Genomic DNA, 17,177 nt, shown 5'->3' with positions numbered 1-17,177 from the left:
TCACTTCTTGTAGTGAAAGGACATACACCTGTGCTCCCTGCATCATTCCCCTGGTTCAACCTCTTGTACTGCCGGAAGGCCCCAAATAGGTGCATCTCAGAGGGCTTTTGTTCCATTTTGATTGTGTCCTTGCTGATCTGTATAAATATGATCTAGTGTTGATTTGCAGAATTTTAGAAAAAGGTGTAGGTATCGATGCACCCAACATATTTTAGGAGCCACCAGAACTGGTAAAAATAAGAAAGTATACCTGAAAATGTCTTATTCTTTGCCCTCTTGTTTTTAAGTCTTCAGCTCTTTGTAGCAAAATTGCAAAAATAACAGGAATAATCACATTCGTCTTTTCATCTGTAACATGACTCCTATGTATTTATACACCTAGAACTTATCTCTCTTTCTCTTTTTGTTTCTCTCTCTCTTTCTGTCTCTCTCTCTCTTCCTTTGGTTCTAGTTTTTTTTCGAGTAGCCTTCTGTTTAACCAGAAGTGAAAGATGATAATATGAAGTCTTTAAAGCATTTCGTTACATTTGTTTATGTGGTTTTATAAGACTTAATTTTCTGAAAGCTTTCATCTGAAACTATTTTTTTAAACAGTGTATAATTATTTTTATTTCTTAATCATGAGCAGAATTTATCCATGTGGAGTAACTTTTTAATCTTTATGTGTTCTTTTTTGTTCTACTTAGTTTAGGACTGATAAAATATACCTTGTAAATCCATGAGTGACACAAAAGACTTTTGCTAGAGGATCTAAGTCAGGCCGACCTTATCCATGCAACTACTTAACCCTTTCCAAGACCTGACCTTGTCCATTTCTTCTATAAAACATGTCTACTGATGCTCCCAGCATCATGGATGCGTATGGCTAATAGGCTACTCTCTAGAATACCTGTGACTTTCTGTTTCCACCAATTGAAATATATGCTTCTCAAGAGTTCCTTGTTTGTTCCTAAATCTGTGTAGGTCTATTGTATGTTTTAATTGTTATTACATGCTTTAGTAAACTCTTATACAAATATATGAAATGTGAATGCAAAAGAGAATTGTGGTTTCTCTATAAACGGAATTACAGTGCTTTGGAAAGTCTCAAGATAGGTCACAAAGAGAAAATTGCTATCAAGTAGGTATAGGGGAGAGCTGTTAACATTTAGGAAGAAAAATCATGAAAATCCAGAAAAAATTGTTCCATGAAAGTCTTTAGATTCTTGTTCTATTTTAAAAAAATCGAGAGTGTAGATTGCAGATACTGCACTTGGTTGTGGTGTATGTGACTCATGCATTCTCTCAGGGAACCACACTACAGGGCAAGGCTGTGCCCTCATCAAAGTGGTGATGGATTTAATCTCATTCATGGGCTTAAAGTGAAAGTAAATGTTAAGTTTCAGATGTGTGGTAGTTATCTATTATAATTTAACAAGCCATACCAAAGCTTAATGGCTTAAAATAAAAAGCATTTATTATCTGTTACGGTACTGAGTAGTTCTTCTGCTTCTCATGGTGTTGGCTTGGGTTCAGGGACAGCTGGAACGTCCAAAATAGCCTCACTCACAAGCTAGCAAGATGGTGCTGGCTGTCAGCTGGAAGCTCAACAAGACTTTGACCTCGCTAGGTTCTCCTTCATGCAGCCTCTGGCTAGGCAGGGCTTCAAAGACTGTGGCAGTCTCAGGGTAGCTGGACTTCTTACCTGGTGGCTAGCTTCCGCTGAAGTGCACAACTGTAACTGGCCCAGTGTGCTTTGATTACATCTCATTAGTTAACACAGGCACAGGGTCACCCCAGATCAAGAGGAGGTGATTATAGAAAGGTGTGAGTACTGGGAGGCCATCAAAGTAAACAGCCACCAGAGATGTTTCAGTTTTTTAAGTGTGCATGTTTCATTTTTAATGCTTTTGATATGTATTTTTTAAAATTAACTGGCTAACCACAGGTCCCAGTGACATTTGATAAGAAGGCTTCTAATAAATGAAAGTGTTCGCAACAAACTTATTTATAGTAATTTGATTAAAACTTGTATTCTCACTAATAAGAGTGGGGACATAAGAATTTCAGCCCATGTGAATCTGATTCCAAAAACATTATTCCTTATACTATACCCCATTGCCGTTGTTTTGGATAGTAGATAGTTATCTTGGCACCTAGGGTTATAAGTATCACAATAACATTATTGGCAGAAATCAACCATCGTTTAATTCTTGCAGCCTTTAAAAAATTACATTCTTCAAATAATGGTGATTGCATTTTATTAGAGTTGAGATAATGATTAAGTCTAAAGTATCAAAGATAACATTATTTGCCTCACAAATTCACTTATTCAGCAGATAGTTACGGGCACATAATCTGCACCAGGCACTGTTCTAGACAGTGGAGAAACAGTGGTAAAATGATAGGTGGGGTCCCCACCCTCAAAGAGCTTTGAGTCTAGTTGGGGGGGATAGTTCTTTTTGTTTCCATGGGACATCTTTTTTTTTTTTTTTAATCTACTTCTGTTGAAAAGATAAATTTTAGTTTAAAAAAGTCTGTCTTGAAAACTAAGTAGGTTTGTCAAAATCTTGTACTCTGAATCAATGAAAAAGTGAACTAGCGAATGTTGGATAAGTTTGAGGTTTGAGAACAGCTTACATGGAGGTTAGCTGATAAACGTTCAGCGATAGGCTGGCAATATAGATCGACTAACTTATTCATTAATTGGCTCTTACAATACAAACCAACCATGCGACCTCAAATTTAGCTTAGCTCCTTTTGATGTATAACACCGGCCACGCAAACTATACAAGTTCTTAAAAAAGGAAACCTAGAAAATCTACCGTCTCTGCCTCCCTCTCTCTCCCTCCTTTTCCCTCAGCAGCAGAAGTCTCCCTTTAATCATTATTTTATAGAGAATAGGTTAATGAGGAGGTAGAGGTGGCAAAGAGGACCTCAAACAGGTGAGTACTGTACTTTGTAAGTGACTAAAATACCTTATTTCTAAGAACTTTTCTAAAGAACTTATAATGAAGTTTTTTGTTTTTTTTTTTTTGGGGGGGGCTTTTGCAAAACCACAGATATTTTTGAGCTCATCTAATCCAACTTCATTATTTTGTGGATGAGCTATTTCAGGCACCATGTGGTTTACCTACTGTGTCACAGCAGAACTATGTAACCCCAAGTTACTTGAATTTTTGTCTTGTCTTCCACACATTTTCCATTGAAAAGTGACACCAAGCCCTCTCAGGTTGAGTTCAAGACATACTTTAGTTAGACCAGAGTCTATGTCAAGTGAATAGTACTTTAGTAAAGTTTTATGTTAAAAGAGTGAGACATTGTTTTATGTGACTGTCAGAAGTTTAGCACCAGAAAGAAATTTCACATTTGTGTGTTTTTCAACACAAATAAGGCCAGTGTTTCAGGGCAATTGATGTAGACCTTGTACTACTTTCCTTATCCAAAATAATTGGTATCCATGGAAACATTCTGAACCAATCAACCTACCACATTAGCTCATCTCACATGAGCTAATACAAAATGAGGTCTTGGATGGTTTTAGTTAATTGAAATGATGCAAGTACTTTTGAACAACGCCACTAGTGTTTATATTCCTAGATTTTGTGTATAAAAATTTTTTAACAGAAAAAAAGAGAAAGTTTTGCTTGATTTCCCTTCCCACTCCCTGTTTTATATTGCTTCTAGGTTAAGACTCCCCAAACTAAGTTGTTTTTCTCTGGCTCCTTTTACAATTTTTCTCTTCATTGTTAGTTTTCAGCAATTTGATTATGATATGCATAATCAAAATCGATAGTTTTCTTAAAGTTCTTTTAGGAGTTTGTGGAGTTACTTGGATCTGTGAACTTGCAGTTTTCTTCAAATTTGGAAAATTTTCAGCCCGTAATTCTTAAAAGATTTTTTCTGTGCCTCCCTTTTTTCATTTTGGATTCTAATAACACATACACTGCTTGATATTGTCCCACAGATAACTGATGCTCTGTTCTTTTTCTTTTTTTTCCTTAATCTTTTCCTAATTCATATTGGATAGTTTCTGTTGCTTTGTCTTCAAGTTCTTGGATCTTTTCTTCTGCCATGTCTCATTTGCTTTTAAATCCCATCCAGAGTATTTTTCGTTTCAGGTACAGTTTTCATCTTTGCAAGTTCTGCCTGAGTAATTTCTGGTCTGCTTATTGATTTTTTTTTTTCCTTGTTAGGGTCATAGTTTCCTTTTCCTTGGTAACTTTTGATAGGTTGCCACACATTATGAGTTTTATTTATTGAATGCTAGACTTTCCTTTAAATATTTTTGGACTTTGTACTGACATGTGTTAAGTTACTAAGTTACTTGGGTAGAATGTATTAACATTTCCAATAAGTCTGAATACCATCTTGATGGAGTTAAGTAAATCCTAAGAAAGTATTAAATGCATAACTTCGCCTTTATATAATGTCTGTTCTAAAATTTATTTTAATTATGGGTTATATGGTGGCTGGCAGCACCATATGGCATTTTTTCTACCTCTTTTTCCGTGTGGCATAATGATTAAAGAGTGTGAAATATACTGTTTTATCTTATTTTAATGCATTGTTTATGACAGTATTCCTCTTTGCTTCCATGTGATTCTTTGTTTGCTGTTAGAATAATTAAATAATTTGGAAATACTTTGAAATCAGTCGTGTTTATTGTATCTGTGTGAGGGTATAAAGACTTTGTTTCATGATAGGTGCAGGTTTAAAAACAAGAGATCTTGAGCTTCTGTACAAGTATTACAGGAACTTAGTCTTCTACTTTTATTTGGAGAGTGCAGCCAAATGAAATTTTCCATGTGTAGAGAATAACTTGTCCATAGTTGGATGATAGCACAACACAAATATTTTTTCTGTTTCCCCAAATTAAGTTTTTCATAAAACTTAACGTTTTTATTATATGTGCTGTTTTTGACTCTTTTTATCTGCTAAAGCACCAGACTTATTTCCATCCTATGTAGATTAGACAGGGGTACTTATTTGAAAAATAAACTCTCTTTCTCTTGAGATCATGAGTGTGTCCTTAGCCATGGGGGTCTGCCCTTGGAGACTTGGCTTACTGAAATTTGGACATTTTCAGTCCCTCTTCAGTAAATCCTCTTCCACTTCCACTTGCATTTTATTAACTTATTCATCTACACAGTACTGCTGGGTACTAGTAAAACATACCATTTTATATGCTTGTTTTATATTTTAATGTTTTCCACATAGCCATTGATTTCCAGTATTTTGATTATTTTGAATATTCACAACTGAATTTCCTGAAGTATTTTAGAATGTTGACTTTACAAATTATGTATTAGTTTTTATTTCTTAGTTTTAGAAAGATTATGTCAGGTATGCAGTCACCTATCTACTAAGACTGCGACTTAGCCTTCGGTCTTCTGACTCCTGAGTTCAGTCTCTCCTCACTGCTGCGAGCATGTTCTAAATGAGGTCTTGGATGTTCCTTTATCTGTCTCCATTTTTCTCTTTAGCCTAGTATTCCTTGCTGTCTGGCCTCGATATATTGAACTGGCTGAATGTTTGCACTGTAGTTTTGTAGTGATTACCGTTCTAATATATGAAATATATTATTGTGCTAAAAAACACTGAATGGTTTTCAACACTATTCTAGAAACTTGGAGATACAGAAGTAATGGAATACATTGTCCTTCCTTACCATTGACCTTATCTTTTTGGGGAAGAAAAAAGTTATAGTATTGAATTTGAAAGAATTTAGAAGATGCTACAGATGTTAAAATGGTCTCCAGTCCTGTACCGTGCTGAACTAAGGCAGACTTCTTTCTCTCTCTCCTTTTTTTTTTTAAAGATTTTTATTTTATTTTATTTTATTTTATTTAAAGATTTTGTTTATTTTTGTTTTGTTTTTAAAGATTTGTTTATTTATTTGACAGAGACACAGCGAGAGAGGGAACACAAGCACGGGGAGTGGAAGAGAGAGAAGTAGTCTTCCCGCGGAGCAGGGAGCCCGATGTGGGGTTCCTTGAGAGAGAGAGGACAAGCAGGGGGAGAGCAGCAGAGGGAGAGAGAGAAGCAGACTCCCCGCTGAGCAGAGTGCCTGATGGGGGGCTCCATCCCAGGACGCTGGGATCGGGACCTTAGCTGAAGGCAGACACTTAACCAACTGAACCACCCAGACATCCCCAAGATTTTTATTTTTAAGTAAGCTCTGCACCCAGCATAGGGCTCGAACTCCCAGTCATGACTGAGCCAGCCTGGTGCCCCTACTCTTAATGTTATGCAGATGAGTAAGGAACTCAGGTTCTTTCAGTGGGTGGTGAATGGGTTCGGTGACTTCCGAGGCTTATAATAGGAATAGTAGCAATCATTGAGTGAACCCCGTCTATTTTCACTCTTTTGTTAAGCATGCATTATTAGGGGCGCCTGGGTGGCTCAGTTGTTAAATGCCTGCCTGGGGCTCAGGTCATGATCCCGGGGTCCTGGGATCGAGCCCTGCATCGAGCCCCGCATCGGGCTCCCTGCTCTGCGGGAAGCCTGCTTCTCCCTCTCCCACTCCCCCTGCTTGTGTTCCCTCTCTCGCTCTCTTTCTCTGTCAAATAAATAAGTAAAATCTTAAAAAAAAAAAAAAAAAAGCATGCATTATTGGATTTAATCCTCATTGGAGTCTTAAGTATTATCCTTATTTTGTAAATGTGCAGTGTGGAGATTTTAAATAATTTGGCTAAGGCTTGCATAGCTAATAGCCAGCATAGTCAGGATTTGAACCGAAGTCCCTCAGACCACAAAGTCTGCAGTGTTAATCATTCCAAAACTGTGCTAGTAAAGTGAGCGCTACAGCCCAGGGAGATGAGATTAACAACCTTGTCATGGATAGCCGTGTCTTCTCATCAGCTGAATCGACTATTTTACAGTGAGTGTAGAAGAAGTGGATAGAGGGAATTTCCAGTTCATCTGGAAGTTGTATTATTTGTTGTGTGACTCTGATGCTTCGGTTATAGATGTGGTTAGCCTAAGGGAATACGTATATTTAAAACTTACTTCTAACTTTGCTCACAGTTTTATTTGTTGTAGTTAGCTTTCAGGGTATTTCATTTGTATGTCTTAAGTATGTGTGGGGGCACAGTACTCACAGTGCCTAGAGTAGTCTTGTCGGTTAAATCAGTTTTGACCTGAGGGATTCCTCATGGATTTCAGTGCTGTAAATTTATATAATTCTGCAGCATTTTTATTTTTTGTAAGTTCGTTTTCTGAAGTTTTATTTGTCACTATAACTCAATAATAATGATGCCATCTATTTTAGAGTGGTTTTTCTTTTTCCATCTTGATTTTGTAATACCTTTGATTTTATATCAGGATATAAATTGCCAGGAAGAACACTGGTTCTAGCTTGGATATAATTTGGAGTTATGTTTGTAAACCATGAGGTGTATTTTAGAAAGAATATTCAGAACGGCATAGACTCTGGTGTATATCTGAAAGGAACTTCATGATTGATTCCTTCTGTTTGCTGTTTGGGGATTGTATTTGTTCTGTTTGTATCAGTAAGTTTTTTTGTTGTTGTTAGCTTTGCAAGAAAAAGAACTTCATCAAAATAGTGATATTATTTGAGAAATCGGCTGGGGATAGAGGATTGACAGGAAACATTACCAGAGAACAAGTTGATGAGGAGTTGCATTTCGAAGATAAAGAGAAGCTAATTCCTTTTTCTTCTTCCGCCGTGTCCTTCTCCCCGCTCCGCGCCCCCTGAGCTCTGCACTGTGGTGGTTCGCAGAGCACAGAGAAACACTGGCCTACGCTAAGTTGTCAGTACCCCCCTGCTTTGCTGCTCCCATCACAGTAGAACGTGCCTATGCCTCCTGCTGTGTGTGCTTCGAAAGGAGGAAGCGCGGCCCTGAGGTCCGGGGCAGGGCTGTACTTGCCCACGGGTCCCCGAGCCTCCGGTGCCTGGCACGCAGCTGCATACTCCGTTCTCGCTCAGTTGTATCTTCTAGTCCTTTGCTCTCCTTCTCCTCAGTCTGTAAGTCTTTAGGTTTAAACTCATTTCTTTCTGAATCCCATAAACAGCAGAAACCGCACCCCGGCTCTGCTCGTGCGGTCCTCGTGTTGTCCGGGCTCCGAGCAGAAGCCGTCACACACATGTTACTCCCTTTGGGCGAAAGACAAGTTCTGTGAGTGCCACTAGTACAAATAGAGGAGAAAGACCGCATTGCTGAGGAGGAGACGGAGCCATAGAAAAGTTTTACAAAGAGTACTTAAAAGAAGCTTCAAGTAGTTTAAGTTTGAGGTCACTTAATACATTCCTGAGTATTTTCTTTGCTTTCTGTCTTTCATAGGCAAGAGTGCATATTGGGAGATTCAGCTTGCAAGAATTCTGAGTCTGATCCAGAGGACTTTTCAGATGAAACCAATACGGAGAACCTTTATGGCACTTCTCCCCCCAGCACACCTCGGCAGATGAAACGCATGTCTGCCAAGCACCAGAGGAATAACGTAGGGAGGCCTGCCAGTCGATCTGGTTTGAAGGGTGAGTCCGGTACTGGCACTTTTGATACATAATCTGTGTAATCCTTTCTACGATAATGTTTTTCTTTTTATCTCCTATTTGATTTTAATGCTGCTTTTAAATTTCATTTCTTAATTTTTGAATTACCATTAGCAGTATTGTTAATAAAGGAGAAAATAATTCTCCAGAGATAGAAAGGTTTGTCCTGAGTAATTGTTAAAGCCGATGGTGTGAAGCATTTGTATTTCTTTTGGTGAGTAGAAGAGGCCAAGTGTGCATGAATCTGTGCACTCATCTAAGATGGCTGCTGGTAGATGAGCGAGATGGCTTTTTTTTATTCTTTGAATCGCTAGCTTTTGTCTTCCAGACATCATGTAGCGGGCAGTTTGGGAGCGGCGGAGCCAGGCTTCCCTAACCAGTCTGTGACCTGTGCTCTCTGTCAGTGACTCTGGTGCTGCCCTAAGTGTGCACAGCCTGCCTCCTTGCTAAAGCACAGTGCCTGGATGGTACCCCACACCCAGTCACCACGGACAGAACTTCTGTTCTACTTTTCTCTTCGTTGGGAATCTCAGAGCCCAAATAATGTTCTGTTCCTAGAAACTGGGAGTGTTTTCTGTTTTCGTTTCATACTTCCTCCAGCATGTCACAGCTGTTCTTTCCTGAGGTAGATAAATCAAATCGTGGTGACCTGCTGCCTCCTTGTTCCCTGCTTTCTGGCTTAGATCCTCAGGTCACTGAAGCCTTATGGTTTTAGAATTCTCCTATTAATTTTAGCAAGCCACTTGTCCTAAAACTGATCTCATAGCTTTTTGGAATTCATTCGTCTCTTGCTGCACAAAGTATAGATTTTATTCTTTATTTTATCTGAGAAATTTCCCCTATCACGTGCGCTCCCTTACTGACATCAAGTTCATGCCCATTTCTCCCTTTCTTTGGCCCATGTTCTTCCTTTCTGTTTGGCCAGATTCCCCTTCCCGCACGTATCTTCCACACGTTGACCTCTTGTGGTTGTAAGGTGGCAAGTTTACTCTGTGTCCCTGTTGGAGCCCTTCCTCAAGAAAGAAAGCAGGCAAGAGAAACGGATTTTGTTGTATTTATTTGCTTGGGTGAAATCTTGCCCCAGGAAGAATTCCTAAGCAGTAATAGTCTTTCTTTTCCACTGGGAAGGTGATTTTTTGCTTTCTTCTTTTATTTTAAGGAGTTTTAAATTTTTCAGATTACTTAATTATTTTTAAAGTAAATACTTACATAAATACTTACATAAATATTTTAAAGATTTTATTTATTTTAGAGGGAGAGAGAGAGTGTGTGCACACGGGTGGCAGGAGGAGCAGATGGAGGGGGACAAGCAGCCTCCATGCTGAGTGTGGAGCCTGACGTGGGGCCTGATCCCACTATCCTGAGATCATGACCTGAGCCAAAATCAGGGGTCAGATGCTGAACCAACCAAGCCACCCAGGCGCCCCAGGATTTTTTTATTTTTATGGAATCTCTGTACCCAATATGGGGCTCGAATTTACAATCCTAAGAGCAAGAGTCACATGTTCTGCTGACTGAGCCAGCCAGGCCCCCCGATCTTTTGCTTTATTTACACTAGGATGTTAACCTGTGACCTGTACTTATTACCCCCCTCAGGAACTTGATAGCTTTCAGTTGCAATTCATCATCTTTAAAATCAATCTTTATTCATTTTCTCAAAGATGTCTATAGAAGTTCCTTATCCAAAACAGGTGTCGCTGAAGTAGCATCTGCTGAATCAATGTTAGTTAATACAGTTTTGCTTCAAGCTGGTAAAACTGAGAAGATGCCAATAGCACATCTGCTTTTTCTTCACTTGTTGATCCCTACTATTTTAGGATAGGAGTTGAGGGCATAATGCTCACATTTTATAGATTGAGAAACTGAGGTCTAGAATTTTTAAAGCAACTTGAGGCCAGAAGGCTTGAGATAGGGACAGGACTATTTTTAGAAATAGTTCTCCTGGTACTCGATTTGGACTTTTTCCTAGTGTAAGCAGTGGATGTTAAGCTTACCTGAATGCAGTACTTGAGTTAACTCTACTGCCTTACTAATCAGTCAGAAAACCAGTCACTAGATTTTTTTTAAAAAAGATTATTAGAGAGAGAGAGAGAGAGTGGGCACGTGTGTTCATGGGGGCGGGGAGGGGCAGAGGGAGAGAGAAACGAAGGAGACCCCATGCTGAGCGCAGAGCCTGACACACGGCTCCATCTCAGGACCCTGAGATCACCACCTGAGCTGAGACCAAGAGTCGGACACGTAACTGACCGCGTCACCCAGGCGCCCCCAGTCACTGGCTCTTTGTTGAGCTCCTGCTGTCCTTCCGGGGTGTGTGGGAAATAGAAGATGGACATTTGTCTCTTTTCCTTCAATTTCTTTCAACTGTTTGTTCCATAAAATTACAGAATCTTAGATCTGGAAGGGGTCTTAGAGACCACTTATTCCAGTTCCTGCCATTTTTCAGGTAAAGAAATGGATGGCCATACGTCTTTTGACTTGTACCTGTCTGACAGCAGACCTAGGAAACCAAAATCCTTAAAAATGTACTCTTTTTACTTACTGTAAAAGATTACGTGTTATAGGAAATTTAGAAACTACGGACAAAAAGAAATAAAAATACCTGCAAACCCAATATAGAGAAATAATAACTGTTACCCTCCGTGGTGAAAGCCCCATCTCGTGTGGGAAGCATGCAGGTAAACAGGCCGTGCAGGCTCACGAAGTGGAGCTGGGATGAAGGCTGGCGAGGAGAGGCTGCTGTGGGTGGCCACAGCAGGGGGTGGGAAGCCCTGAGGCTCGAAGACTTGTGGAACGAGTGACATTTGTGCTATGACCTGAAGGCTGAGGCCGGGAGACCCATATTTCAAACTAGTGTGTGATTCATGATAATATATTGGTCCCTTAGTATTTTCAAGAGCTTTTAGAATTAGTTAGGTTGGTCAGATTTATTTTAAAAGCTTTCCAAGGAAATATGAACTGGTGCATTCTTTCTTTCTCACTGCCACAAGCAAAGGCTCTCTGAATCATACTATTCACTTTAGAACTGCAGTCCAAGTTGGACTCATCTTTTTAATAAATGTCACCAATAATATTTGCATTTTTCTGGTTATCTATTGCTGTGTGACAAACCACCCCAAAACTTAGTGGCATGAAAGAACAACCATTTTATTGTGCTCATGATTCTGTGGGCCACATATTTAGGCAGGTCACAGCTCGTCTCAAACCCATCGTGTCTGGAGCTTTAGCTGGAATGGCTCAGTTGGCTGGAGATGTTGTCATGGCCTGGATAGGGCCCTAAGTGTGAGCTTTCAGTTCCTCTCCACATGGTGTCTGTGGGTCTTTGTGGTCCAAGATGGCTCCTTTACTCACATGTCTGGCATCTGGGCTGAGAGCTGGCTGGCATTGTTTTTGTTTTCCCCACATGACCTTCCACATGGCTGTCCTGGGATTCTTCACAGCATACTTGTTCCTGGGTAATTAGAATTCTTACGTGGCAGTTAGCTTCCCCTATAGCAAGTGTCGTAAGAGATCAAGGTGAAAGTTGTAAGGGTTCTTAGCTTAGGAAGTCACATAACACCACTTCTGCTGCATGCTTTGGCCACACAGGGCCACCAAAAGTCAGTGTGGGAGGGAACCAGCCAGGGCATTTCAGCAGCAGGAGGTGTGGTTGTGGGCTGTAAGGGACTAGCTCCTACCTGCATTTGATATAAAGCTTTCGGGAATTTGTGTCCGGTCATTCATACTCTCTTTATGCCTCCAGCCCCTCTCCTTTCGTAAATGCAGACATCATAAGCATTCCTGAAGGACTAGAAGGACACAGTAAGGTAACTGAGGGCACCATGTTGCAAGGAGGTGAGAGTAACCATTAATTTTTTTTTTTTAAGTAATGGTAGCCATTGTCATGAACTGATTATATGGATATGAGTCTTTAAATATTTTTATTATTATAGGCTCAGAGTAACAACTACTAATCTACCGTAGTAACTAACTACTATAGATTTATTTTTTATAATTGGAAATTCAGTCCCAGGCCACTTTCTAACCAACTGGCTGTAAATTGAGAGTTCCCATGAGACCCTCTTCAGGTTCCATAATTTGCCAGAACTGTTCACAGAACTCAGAAACACACTTTACTTGCGTTTATGATTTATCATAAAGGACTCAGGAATAGCCAAATGGAAGAGATGCATGGGGCAAGGTGTGGGGGCTGACATGGACCCTCCGGGTCCTGCCGGCATTAGCCTCCCACTGCCTGGATGTGTTCACCAGCCTGGAAACTAATCACATACCCTTGTTAAAGAGTTTTTAAAGAGCTTAATCTTCAGGTTGCCCCCCTCCAATGCCTTTCTGGGAGGTTAGGGTGGTGGGTGGCGGGGGGTGCTGAAAGTTCCAGCCCACTAAATATTTGCTCCTTCTGTGACCAGCCCCATTCTGAAGCTATCCAGGAGCACCCTTTAAGTCACCTCATTAGTATAAATATAGATGTGATTGAAAGGGGCTCCTTATGAATAATAAAAGATGCTCCTATCACTCAGGAAATTCCAAGAGCTTTTAGCAGTTCTGTGCCAGGAACCTGGACAAAAACCCAAATACATTTCTTATTATACCTCAGTGAGCAACTGCTAGCAAAGATATGAGGAGATGGCAGCTTTGATACAAGGCTAATGGGAGTGTAAATTGTCTCAATCCTTGGGGGAGGGTAATTTGTTAATACAGTCAAGTTGTGGTTGGTTATGTCCTTGACCCGACAAATCCACTACTGGGAGTAGACTTTTAGAGAAGTTCCTGCAAATGGGCACAACAAATCCTGCAAAAAGATTCATTGTGTCATTCATTGTTTGTGATTTCCAAGCATACTATGCAGTTGTATAACCACCAAGCAGGGTAATTCAAAACAAGTGCCTGTCATGGTGGTTGTCTGAGCTGCCAGGGGACTTAGGAGAGCGGAGACTGGCGGGAAGGTGAAGGACATAGGTGAGGTCGCCATTGTTGGGATGGGATGGCGGGGGGACGGGGTGTGTGTGTGTGTGTGTGTGTGTGTGTGTGTGTGTGTGTGTGTGTGTGTGAAGGATGGAAGAGGTGAGGTCGCCATTGTTGGGGCAGGATGGCAGGGTAGGGGGGGTGAAGGGCAAAGGCGAGGTCACCACTGTCGAGATGGGATGTGGGTGTGAAGGATGAAGGTGAGGTTGTCATTGTTGCAGCGTTTTATTTCTTGCTTTATGTTGGTGGACTCTCAAATGACTGCCAGTTTAGAAGTTTACAAAAAGATATTTTATCCAATTTTTGCATTTCCCTGGGAATGTTAAAGACATTTTTGTTTTTAAAGCATGAACTTCTGCTTTTAGAAGCTGTGATAAATATGATAGCAATGTTATGATGTCTAAGTGTGAACAGTTAGTTCCTTATTACCTAAGAAAAGTCAGCTATGTGACATTCTGACTGATGTAACCTACCAGTTAAGCTCTTGAATTAGCTCACTGACCAGGCTTGATTTCATACTTTGATGAGTAGCAGGATTTAATTATTGTACTTTTGGATAATGGTAAATAACTGCCAAATTATAGCAATTAAGATTTTAAAAATTTTTGGACAATAATTAGTCATATATAGCTGTTCTTCTTAAGATTGGTTTAAGGGAGAGAGAGTCAAACTATCTCATCCTTAAATTTTTGTGCCTTTTAATATAGCAGAAGGAAGTAAATCTAGTTCATCTCACAGTTTAAATAGGTTAAATAAGAATTAAAACACTCAAGCCACGTCCTCTTCAGAATGAATCTGCCTTGTAAATCAGTATCAGTTCCATTTTGCTAGCAATATTATCATATACTGCAATAGCCAAATTATAGAGATAGAACGAATATCTTAAGATAATTATATCAGAATTTGAACTTATGTGCATACACATATATACACATACTGATTGCCCTATCATAAATATCTCAAAGTATATGTGTATGTGTGTGTACAAGTCTGTGTTTTTGCTAACAGTAGTAAGATTAGCAACTTGTTTTTGAGAGTATAATACTGCTGTAAAATTGCGCTGATAAAATGGTTACAAGTCAAATTCAGTCTGTAGAGTTCACCCTTGAACAATGCCGGGGTAAGGGTTTGATGGTCAACCCCCTGCAGAGTCAAAAATTGGTGTATAACTTTTGACTCCCCAACGACTTAACTTCTCATAGCTTACTGTTGACCAGAAGCCTTACCATGACATAAATAGTTGAATAACACATATTTTGTATATGTATTATGTACTGTGTTCTTCCAGTGGAGTAAGCTAGAGAAAATAAATTTTTATTTATTTTATTATTATTATTATTTAGAGAGGGCCGGGGAGGGGCAGAGGGAGAGAGAATCTTAAGCAGGCTCCATGCCTGGTGTGGAGCCCATTGCAGGGCTTGATCTCACAACCCTGAGATCATGACCTGCACCTAAATCAAGAGTCAGATGCTTCACTGACTGAGCCACCCAGGCACCCTGAAAAGGAAATGTTTTTAAGAAAATCTAAGAGAAAATACATTTACGGTATTTATCAAAAAAAAATCCGTGTATAAGTGGACCTGTGCAGTTCAAACCCTTGTTGTTCAATGGGTCAGCTGTATAGTCAGTCACATGATTGTTCATTGTTAACTAGAGTGGACCTAAATCTGTATTTCAGCTCTTTAGTGTAAACCCAGCCTGACAGTCAAAGCTCTGTTTCAGGCTGTCCACGTGCAGTCTCACTGTGGCATCCATACTCGCTTCTTTTTGCCTTTGTGTCTCTTCATGCTCTTCTTCTCTGGCCTAAAAGATACTCTTGACTTCTTGCTACCCTTGTTTGAGCTCTGTCCGTTCTTCAGAGCCCCCAGTCAGGTACGTGGTGTTATTTAAAGTCTTTACAGATTAGTTACCCGCTATAATCTGCCGTTTATGACACTCAGGGTCTAACCTTCCCTTGGGCAGTCAGTACTGGTCTGTGAGCACCTGTGACAGGTGTTAACAGTGGTGTGATGACACGAACATGGGTTAGATCCCTGTCCTAATGTTTACCATCTGTTGATGTTCCATGGTAGTCTTCATCACGTTGTTGTGAAGATTATGACAGTCTCTGTACAGCTCCTACTTGAAAATAAGGGGGTTGACGAAAGCAGTGTTTCCCAAAAATGTGCCATTCTAGCCAGGTTGAATCAGAGACGCTGGGAGTGGGCCCAGGAGTCTGCATTTTAGCAGGAACCTAAGTGATTCTTAATGTTGACTGATATTTGAGAACCATGAATTCGGTCTCTAAGCCCCTGCAGATTGTGACATTGCTTGGACAGGACATCATTGCTCTAATGACCATCTCACACTTAAAGGTAAAGAGCAGCCGTCTGTTTATGCTTACTCACTTGAGAGCTTGAGGAAGGCCCGTGTGTTGAATATGGATAGTACTCGTTTGGGAGAGCAGAAGTATTTCAAGGACTTGATAAAAAATACATTTTATACATATTCTAAGGAGCCAGGTCTAGATGTGGATGGGGGGAAAATTCAGTTGACTCTCTCAATCTGTTTACACTAGTGAACCATATTGCTTGTCATAGGTTGCTTTTGGTTTCATTATAAAATTTTTTTTCTTTTCCTTTCATGCGCTTCTGATGAGGCAGGAATTATTGGTGATTGGCCAGAGGAAAAAGTAGCTACTTTGGAAGATCGCTGTAACGGCACTAACCAAATCACACCGTTTAATTTACAGCCACTCAGGAGATCAGACGTCCCACCATTAGTCTCCCTGAAGTTATTACGGACTAGGTTTGTAATACTATGATGAGAACTTGTCGTGTAATAATACGTTCTACTTTTGATTTATTCTCCTGTTCAGAAGCTGTTTGTATTTGACTTGTTATTAATTGCAGAGGGATTTAGTTTGAAAAGAAAACTAGACGCAGAAACAAACTTGTCCATTATTAAAAGGCTTTCAAGTTATTATTAAAAGTTTTACAGTCATGTCAGATTGGGTACAGACAGAATATAAAGGGCTTGGGAATAAAAACTGTGTCTCAGCTTATAGATTTCTTTGCACCCCCAACACCGTAGTACTTCTCAGTCTCCCTTAATGGACAGGTGCCTTATGGTTTCATAGAGGACAGCCTGGTCACTGATTGCTAGGAAATACTCTTGTGTTTCCTTTGCCCATCACAAATATATTATTTGAAAAGTATAGCTACCGATAAAATAAAGAGATTGATTTTTTTTTTCATAGTAGCTAGACTAGGGCTTAAGTCTATTTTAAGTTTAAATTACATCATTTTAAAACATGGTGATGTATCAGTTTCCATTTGTGTATGTTTTTTCAAAACCAACTTGATTTTTTGTTTTGAAAAATTAAAAAAAAAAGCTCTTATGTTCCATCTTGTGCCTTTCTCTATTTGCTTTTCTTTACACACATTGTAAATCCAAATAAGCCATTGCTTTATGTAAACACAAAATTTTTAAAAATTGTTTAATATACCATTTTGTATGCTGTGAGGTAAGCTTAACAAGATTTGTATGTAATCTGCAAAAATTAGTTTCTTAGGCTACTAAAATTTGATTCTTCTTATACTGAAAAATGGGACTATGGCATTTTTTCCCCTCTTGAGTCTTTTTAATTATTGAAATAAAGATCAAGGCTGAGAAGTTTTATCTTTTAATATTTTCATGCTTTGAATATTAGCTTCCTAGAAAATATAGCATAGTTTTGGGCATA

At 39.6% G+C, this 17,177-nt stretch overlaps 1 protein-coding gene across 5 annotated transcripts in view; it reads left to right on the top strand.

The window, feature by feature from the left end:
- The window catches only part of MAP3K4 (mitogen-activated protein kinase kinase kinase 4), a 110,939-nt gene that overhangs the window by 32,018 nt on the left and 61,744 nt on the right, over positions 1-17,177 (top strand). For 4 of the 5 annotated variants that reach the window (XM_027601198.2, XM_027601196.2, XM_027601197.2 and 1 more), the window contains exon 2: positions 8,286-8,476. In XM_027601198.2, coding sequence (XP_027456999.1) covers positions 8,286-8,476 — 191 coding nt within the window. Of the gene's footprint in view, positions 1-8,285; positions 8,477-16,103; positions 16,241-17,177 lie in introns of those variants that run through there. The other variant, XM_027601199.2, reaches the window with a different exon arrangement.

The sequence above is a fragment of the Zalophus californianus genome, chromosome 7, assembly GCF_009762305.2.
Source record: "Zalophus californianus isolate mZalCal1 chromosome 7, mZalCal1.pri.v2, whole genome shotgun sequence".
NCBI lineage: Eukaryota > Metazoa > Chordata > Mammalia > Carnivora > Otariidae > Zalophus > Zalophus californianus.
Note: the sequence above shows the minus strand (reverse complement) of the source record. Positions and strands in the feature narration are given on the sequence as shown.